At 48.4% G+C, this 8,162-nt stretch overlaps 1 protein-coding gene across 1 annotated transcript in view; it reads left to right on the plus strand.

The window, feature by feature from the left end:
* The first annotated feature begins 236 nt into the window (after positions 1-236).
* The window catches only part of CUNH1orf174 (chromosome unknown C1orf174 homolog), a 26,790-nt gene continuing 18,864 nt past the window's right edge, over positions 237-8,162 (plus strand). The window contains exon 1 of the mRNA XM_073656730.1: positions 237-386. Within this exon, the coding sequence (XP_073512831.1) occupies positions 372-386 (15 nt within the window). The 5' untranslated portion in view covers positions 237-371. The remainder of the gene's footprint in view (positions 387-8,162) is intronic.

The raw sequence follows: 8,162 nt of genomic DNA on the forward strand, positions 1-8,162 counted from the left end.
ATTTACATTTTTATTTCTTTACTATTTTTTTTTCAAAGTCGTTTTTCTGAGCTGTATATATTTTTTATTATCTTTTAAAAATAAATGCATTAAAAACAGGAACCCAGTGCTGAACTGGTTAATGAGCGTTTGCCAGCTTCAGGCATGGATGCCATCGGCTTCACGTCCCGGTGCGTGCGATCACTGACGCTAGGCTGTGGCTGTTGTTTTGCCCTCAGTGAAGATGGCCACGTTACTATGTGCTTCCCTGCTGACGTCAGACGCAGGCCGGTTCTCCGTGTGTGAGTTGCTGGGCGGGGCCGTCGCGGAGCCTGGAAAGTTTTGCTAAGTAGTAGGAGAGTTTTGGCGGCGGAAAGAGCCGGGTTTTCTCCATGAAGAAGAGAAAGGTGAGGAGGGGACAGGATGGAAGAATGGGGGCGCTGTGCGGACTCGGGGGGAGGAGGAGACACCGTCATGTGCTCCGCGGTGCCCGCGGTTATGGGCTGCTGAGGACAGCCAAGGTTACCACAGGCAGTGATGTGTGTACAGCGGGGGGGCGGTATACCGGGGGCTTATAATGAGGAGGAGGCAGCAGGATGGTGGCTGCGGGGCCATGTACAGGAGGGGGCGCTGCAGGACTGCCACCAGATATGGACGGGGTATTGGCGGAGCTGTAGGGGTGTCAGGGACAGAGGAGGCTGCAGATGGGTTGTCAGAGGATGATGGTCCAGTGGGGGGGGGGGGGTTGTCAGAGGGATGATGGTCCAGTGGGGGGGGGTTGTCAGAGGAGATGGTCCAGTGGGGGGGGGTTGTCAGAGGATGATGGTCCAGTGGGGGGGTTGTCAGGGGATGATGGTCCAGTGTTTGGTTGTCAGAGGATGATGGTCCAGTGGGGGGGTTGTCAGAGGATGATGGTCCCTGGTCGGGTTGTCAGAGGCTGATGGTCCGGTGTCAGGTTGTCAGGGGATGATGGTCCAGTGGGGGGGGGGGGGTTGTCAGAGGATGATGGTCTGTGGTCGGGTTGTCAGGGGATGATGGTCCAGTGGGGGGGTTGTCAGGGGATGATGGTTGGTTGTCAGGGGATGATGGTCCAGTGGGGGGGGTTGTCAGAGGATGATGGTCCCTGGTCGGGTTGTCAGGGGATGATGGTCCAGTGGGGGGGTTGTCAGGGGATGATGGTTGGGTTGTTAGGGGATGATGGTCCAGTGGGGGGGTTGTCAGGGATCATGGTCCAGTGGGGGGTTGTCAGAGGATGATGGTCCCTGGTCGGGTTGTCAGGGGATGAATGTCCGGTGTCGGGTTGTCAGAGGATGATGGTCCGTGGTCGGGTTGTCAGGGGATGATGGTCCAGTGGGGGGGTTGTCAGAGGATGATGGTCCGTGGTCGGGTTGTCAGGGGATGATGGTCCGGTGTTGGGTTGTCAGGGGATGATGGTCCGTGGTCGGGTTGTCAGGGGATGATGGTCCGTGGTCGGGTTGTCAGGGGATGATGATCCGTGGTCGGGTTGTCAGGGGACGATGGTCCTTGGTCGGGTTGTCAGGGGATGATGGTCCGGTGTTGGGTTGTCAGGGGATGATGGTCCAGTGGGGGGGTTGTCAGAGGATGATGGTCCGTGGTCGGGTTGTCAGAGGATGGTGGTCCGTGGTCAGGTTGTCAGGGGATGATGGTGGTCCGTGGTCGGGTTGTCAGGGGATGATGGTCTGGTGGCGGGTTGTCAGAGGATGCTGGTCCGGTGGCGGGTTGTCAGGGGATGATGGTCCGTTGTCAGGGGACGATGGCCCGGTGTCGGGTTGTCAGGGGACGATGGCCCGGTATCGGGTTGTCAGGGGACGATGGCCCGGTGTCGGGTTGTCAGGGGACGATGGCCCGGTGTCGGGTTGTCAGGGGACGATGGCCCGGTGGCGGGTTGTCAGGGGACGATGGCCCGGGGTCGGGTTGTCAGGGGACGATGGCCCGGGGTCGGGTTGTCAGGGGACTATGGTCCGGTGGCGGGTTGTCATGTGTCAGGGGATGATGATCTGTTGTCAGGGGACGATGGCCCGGGGTCGGGTGTCAGGGGACGATGGCCCGGGGTCGGGTTGTCAGGGGACGATGGCCCGGGGTCGGGTTGTCAGGGGACGATGGTCCGGTAGCGGGTTGTCATGTGTCAGGGGATGATGGTCCGGTGACTATGGAAAAACGACAGGCTGAGCTGTAATCCGCGGAGGCGTTTCCTAATGGAGTAGTGGAGGCAGCTGATGATTGAGTCTGATCCTGATAGACAAGTGTCAGATGATGATGATGATGATGAAGGGACTGGCCTTTATTTTATGATAATAGTTGGGCGTCCTATATCAGTGTGATATGATTTGCTGGTAAGTTGTCTTACGACAGATATTGATGATGATGATGCCATGGCTGAGTTGGCGACGTATCTAACATTAGTAATGGATAGCGGCTGGATGGGTATAACATAATAGGAAGACCCCTTTAGTAGTAGTCAGGGGGCTTCTACACGCTGGATAGGACAGTTGCATGTTATCGCCGGATGTTAGATTGACCAGAGAATATCTGGATAATCCCTATAAAATCAGATCCAACGCTGGACAGCAGTGTGGTCTGAAAACCTCCCGTAGTGGCTGCGTCCAGAGAGATTCATACTTAGAAATACAACGGTTTGATCCAAAAGAACCTAAACGAGCCTCCTGGTTATAGCCGAGGAGAAAGAAATGTCCTCACTGATTCTACAGGGCAGAGTCTGATCAATCTCCTGAAGGGGATGGTCACACACAGGGAATCTGCTGATGAGTTTTCCATGCAGAAAATCTGCAGCTTTTCACCGGAGCAGCAAAGTAAATGAGATTCTGGCGATGAAATGAACCGGCGGTGCAGCATTTAAATTTGCATCTCGTCAATTTTTTTTCTGTGGATTTTCACTGTAGACAGCAATACATCCAGTCATAGTTCTATCTGCATTGCCTCCAAAATAGCATTAGGAACAAGTGAGATTTACCACGTAGGTTCCTGAGCAGCAGAGGTTACATGTATAGCTGGCAGTATGAAAGCAAGCATTGTAGGCTGCCACTGGTTTACATAAGGGCTCATGGGGAATATTTGGAAGAGCCATAGTGGAATCTTTGTGCTGTGCGATGCTGTGGAGACATCAGACCCCACAATACAAACCTTATCCTGAGTATGTGGATGAATGCAGGGCGATTCTAGTGATATCACTGCACTAATGTCCTATAGTTTTCACTGATAAGTCCCAAAGTATTAGAATATTACCCTGTAGTTATAGGCACCAGCACAATGTGCGGAGATAATGAGAAATGTTGGAATAGTAACCTTTATTTACACAGCACCAATGTAATCTGCCGAAATTAAAAATGAGAAATGTCAAAACATTAAAAAATGGCTTTGTTTTTCTCGATCACTGCCTCTGGATTTCTCTCTTTCTCACTCTCTCTCCTTCCTTTTCTCTCTCTCTCTCTCTCCTTCCTTCTTTCTTTCTTTCTTTCTTTCTTTCTTTCTCTCTCTCTCTCTCTCTCCTTCCTGTCTTTCTCTCTCTCTCCTTCCTTTCTTTCTCTCTCTCTCCTTCCTTTCTTTTCTTTCTCTCTCTCTCTCTCCTTCCTTTCTTTTCTCTCTCCTTCCTTTCTTTCTCTTCTCTCTCTCCCTTTCTTTCTTCTCTCCTTTCTTTCTCTCCCTTTCTTTCTCTCTCTCCCTTTCTTTCTCTCTCTCTCCTTCCTTTCCTCTCTCTCTCCTTCCTTTCTTTTTCTCTCCTTCTTTCTTTTTCTCTCCCTTCCTTTCTTTTTCTCTCCTTCCCTTTCTTTTCTCTCCTTCCTTTCTTTTCTCTCCTTCCTTCCTTTCTTTTTCTCTCTCTTCCTTCTTTTCTCTCCTTCCTTTCTTTTTCTCTCCTTCCTTTCTTATTCTCTCCTTCCTTTCTTTTTCTCTCCTTCCTTTCTTTTTCTCTCCTTCCTTTTCTTTTCTCTCCTTCCTTTCTTTTCTCTCCTTCCTTTCTTTTTCTCTCTCTCTCCTTCCTTTCTTTTTCTCTCTCTCCCCTTCCTTTCTTTTTCTCTCTCTCCCCTTCCTTTCTTTTTCTCTCTCTCTCCCCTTCCTTTCTTTTTCTTCTCTCTCCCTTCCTTCTTTCTCTCTCCTCTCCCCTTCCTTTCTTTTCTCTCTCTCTCTCCCCTTCCTTTCTTTTTCTCTCTCTCCCCTTCCTTTCTTTTCTCTCTCTCTCCCTTCCTTTCTTCTTCTCCCTCTTCCTTTCCTTTTTCTCTCTCTCCCCTTCCTTTCTTTTTCTCTCTCTCTCCCCTTCTTTCTTTTTCTCTCTCTCTCCCTTCCTTTCTTTTTCTCTCTCTCTCCCCTTCCTTTCTTTTCTCTCTCTCCCCTTCCTTTTCTTTTTCTCTCTCTCCCCTTCCTTTCTTTTTCTCTCTCTCCTCTCCCCTTCCTTTCTTTTTCTCTCTCTCTCCCTTCCTTTCTTTTTCTCACTCTCTCCCCTTCCTTTCTTTTTCTCTCTCTCCCCCTTCCTTTCTTTTTCTCTCTCTCTCCCCTTCCTTTCTTTTCTCTCTCTCTCCCCTTCCTTTCTTTTTCTCTCTCTCTCCCCTTCCTTTCTTTTTCTCTCTCTCTCCCCTTCCTTTCTTTTTCTCTCTCTCTCCCCTTCCTTTCTTTTTCTCTCTCTCTCCCCTTCCTTTCTTTTCTCTCTCTCTCTCCCTTCCTTTCTTTTTCTCTCTCTCCCTTCCTTTCTTTTTTCTCTCTCTCCCCTTCCTTTCTTTTTCTCTCTCTCCCTCCTTTCTTTTTCTCTCTCTCCTCCCCTTCCTTTCTTTTCTCTCTCTCTCCCCTTCCTTTCTTTTTCTCTCTCTCTCCCTTCCTTTCTTTTTCTCTCTCTCTCCCTTCCTTTCTTTTCTCTCTCTCTCCTTCCTTTCTTTTTCTCTCTCTCTCCCCTTCCTTTCTTTTCTCTCTTCTCTCCCCTTCCTTTCTTTTTCTCTCTCTCTCCCCTTCCTTTCTTTTTCTCTCTCTCCCCTTCCTTTCTTTTTCTCTCTCTCCCCTTCCTTTCTTTTTCTCTCTCTCTCCCTTCCTTTCTTTTTTCTCTCTCTCCCCTTCCTTTCTTTTTCTCTCTCTCTCCCCTTCCTTTCTTTTTCTCTCTCTCTCCCCTTCCTTTCTTTTTCTCTCTCTCTCCCCTTCCTTTCTTTTTCTTCTCTCTCTCCCCTTCCTTTCTTTTTCTCTCTCTCTCCCCTTCCTTTCTTTTTCTCTCTCTCCCCTTCCTTTCTTTTCTCTCTCTCTCCCCTTCCTTTCTTTTTCTCTCTCTCTCCCCTTCCTTTCTTTTTCTCTCTCTCCCTTCCTTTCTTTTTCTCTCTCTCTCCCTTCCTTTCTTTCTCTCTCTCTCCCCTCCTTTCTTTTCTCTCTCTCCCCTTCCCTTTCTTTTTCTCTCTCTCCCCTTCCTTTCTTTTTCTCTCTCTCCCCTCCTTTCTTTTCTCTCTCTCCCCTTCCTTTCTTTTTCTCTCTCTCCCCTTCCTTTCTTTTTCTCTCTCTCCCCTTCCTTTCTTTTTCTCTCTCTCCCCTTCCTTTCTTTTCTCTCTCTCCCCTTCCTTTCTTTTCTCTCTCTCCCCCTTCCTTTCTTTTTCCTCTCTCTCCCCTTCCTTTCTTTTTCTCTCTCTCCCCTTCCTTTCTTTTTCTCTCTCTCCCCTTCCTTTCTTTTTCTCTCTCTCCCCTTCCTTTCTTTTTCTCTCTCTCCCCTTCCTTTCTTTTTCTCTCTCTCCCTTCCTTCTTTTCTCTCTCTCCCTTCCTTTCTTTTCTCTCTCTCCCCTTCCTTTCTTTTTCTCTCTCTCCCCTTCCTTTCTTTTCTCTCTCTCCCCTTCCTTTCTTTTTCTCTCTCTCCCCTTCCTTTCTTTTCTCTCTCTCCCCTTCCTTTCTTTTTCTCTCTCTCCCCTTCCTTTCTTTTTCTCTCTTCTCCCTTCCTTTCTTTTTCTCTCTCTCCCCTTCCTTTCTTTTTCTCTCTCTCCCCTTCCTTTCTTTTTCTCTCTCTCCCCTTCCTTTCTTTTTCTCTCTCTCCCCTTCCTTTCTTTTCTCTCTCTCCCCTTCCTTTCTTTTTCTCTCTCTCCCCTTCCTTTCTTTTCTCTCTCTCTCCCCTTCCTTTCTTTTTCTCTCTCTCCCCTTCCTTTCTTTTTCTCTCTCCTCCCTTCCTTTCTTTTTCTCTCTCTCCCTTCCTTTTTTTTTCTCTCTCTCCCCTTCCTTTCTTTTTCTCTCTCTCTCCCCTTCCTTTCTTTTTCTCTCTCTCTCCCTTCCTTTCTTTTTCTCTCTCTCCCCCTTCCTTTCTTTTCTCTCTCTCTCCCCTTCTTTCTTTTTCTCTCTCTCCCCTTCCTTTCTTTTTCTCTCTCTCTCCTTCCTTTCTTTTTCTCTCTCTCCCTTCCTTTCTTTTTCTCTCTCTCCCCTTCCTTTCTTTTCTCTCTCGCTCCCCTTCCTTTCTTTTTCTCTCTCTCCCCTTCCTTTCTTTTTCTCTCTCGCTCCCCTTCCTTTCTTTTCTCTCTCTCCCCTTCCTTTCTTTTCTCTCTCTCCTCCCCTTCCTTTCTTTTTCTCTCTCGCTCCCTTCCTTTCTTTTTCTCTCTCGCTCCCCTTCCTTTCTTTTCTCTCTCTCTCCCCTTCCTTTCTTTTTCCTCTCTCTCTCCCCTTCCTTTCTTTTTCTCTCTCTCTCCCCTTCCTTTCTTTTTCTCTCTCTCTCCCTTCCTTTCTTTTTCTCTCTCTCTCCCCTTCCTTTCTTTTTCTCTCTCTCTCTCCCCTCCTTTCTTTTTTCTCTCTCTCCCCTTCCTTTCTTTTCTCTCTCTCCCTTCCTTTCTTTTCTCTCTCTCTCCCCTTCCTTTCTTTTTCTCTCTCTCTCCCTTCCTTTCTTTTTCTCTCTCTCCCCTTCCTTTCTTTTTCTCTCTCTCTCCCCTTCCTTTCTTTTTCTCTCTCTCTCCCCTTCCTTTCTTTTTCTCTCTCTCCCCTTCCTTTCTTTTTCTCTCTCTCCCTTCCTTTCTTTTTCTCTCTCTCCCCTTCCTTTCTTTTTCTCTCTCTCCCCTTCCTTTCTTTTTCTCTCTCTCCCTTCCTTTCTTTTTCTCTCTCCTCCCTTCCTTTCTTTTTCTCTCTCTCCCTTCCTTTCTTTTTCTCTCTCTCCCCTTCCTTTCTTTTTCTCTCTCGCTCCCCTTCCTTTCTTTTTCTCTCTCCCCCTTCCTTTCTTTTTCTCTCTCTCCCCTTCCTTTCTTTTTCTCTCTCTCCCCTTCCTTTCTTTTTCTCTCTCTCCCCTTCCTTTCTTTTTCTCTCTCGCTCCCCTTCCTTTCTTTTTCTCTCTCGCTCCCCTTCCTTTCTTTTTCTCTCTCGCTCCCCTTCCTTTCTTTTTCTCTCTCGCTCCCCTTCCTTTCTTTTTCTCTCTCCTTCCTTCCTTTCTCTCGCTCTCCTTCCTTTCTCTCTCTCTCTTCTTCTTTCTCTCTCTCTCTTCTTTCTCTCTCTCTCCTTCCTTTCTTACTCTCTCTCTCCTTCCTTTCTTACTCTCTCTCTCTTTCCTTCTCTCTCTCCTTCCTTTCTTCTCTCTCTCTCCTTCCTTTCTTTTCTCTCTCCTCTCCTTCCTTTCTTTTCTCTCTCTCTCTCCTTCCTTTCTCTCTCTCTCTCCTCCTTCTCTCTCTTCCTTCCTTTCTCTCTCTCTCCTTCCTTTCTTTCTCTCTCTCCTTCCTTTCTTTCTCTCTCTCTCCTTCCTTTCTTTCTCTCTCTCTCCTTCCTTTCTTTCTCTCTCTCTCTCCTTCCTTTCTTTCTCTTCTCTCTCTCCCTTCTTTCTCTCTCTCTCTCTCCCCTCCCTTTCTCTCTCTCTCTCTCTCCCCTTTCTCTCTCTCTCTCTCTCTCTCTCCCCTTTTCTCTCTCTCTCTCTCTCTCTCTCTCTCTCTCCCCTTTCTCTCTCTCTCTCTCTCTCTCTCTCCCCTTTCTCTCTCTCTCTCTCTCCCCTTTCTCCTCTCTCTCTCCCCCTTTCTCTCTCTCTCTCCCCTTTCTCTCTCCCCTTTCTCTCTCTCTCTCTCTCTCCCCTTTCTCTCTCTCTCTCTCCCCTTTCTCTCTCTCTCGCTCCCCCTTTCTCTCTCCCCTTTCTCTCTCTCTCTCCCTTTTCTCTCTCTCCCCTTTCTCTCTCTCCTCTCCCCCTTCTCTCTCTCTCTCTCCCCTTTCTCTCTCTCTCTCTCCCCTTTCTCTCT

This window comes from Phyllobates terribilis, unplaced genomic scaffold (assembly GCF_046119375.1).
Source record: "Phyllobates terribilis strain yellow unplaced genomic scaffold, ASM4611937v1 Scaffold_12__6_contigs__length_324123572, whole genome shotgun sequence".
Lineage (NCBI taxonomy): Eukaryota > Metazoa > Chordata > Amphibia > Anura > Dendrobatidae > Phyllobates > Phyllobates terribilis.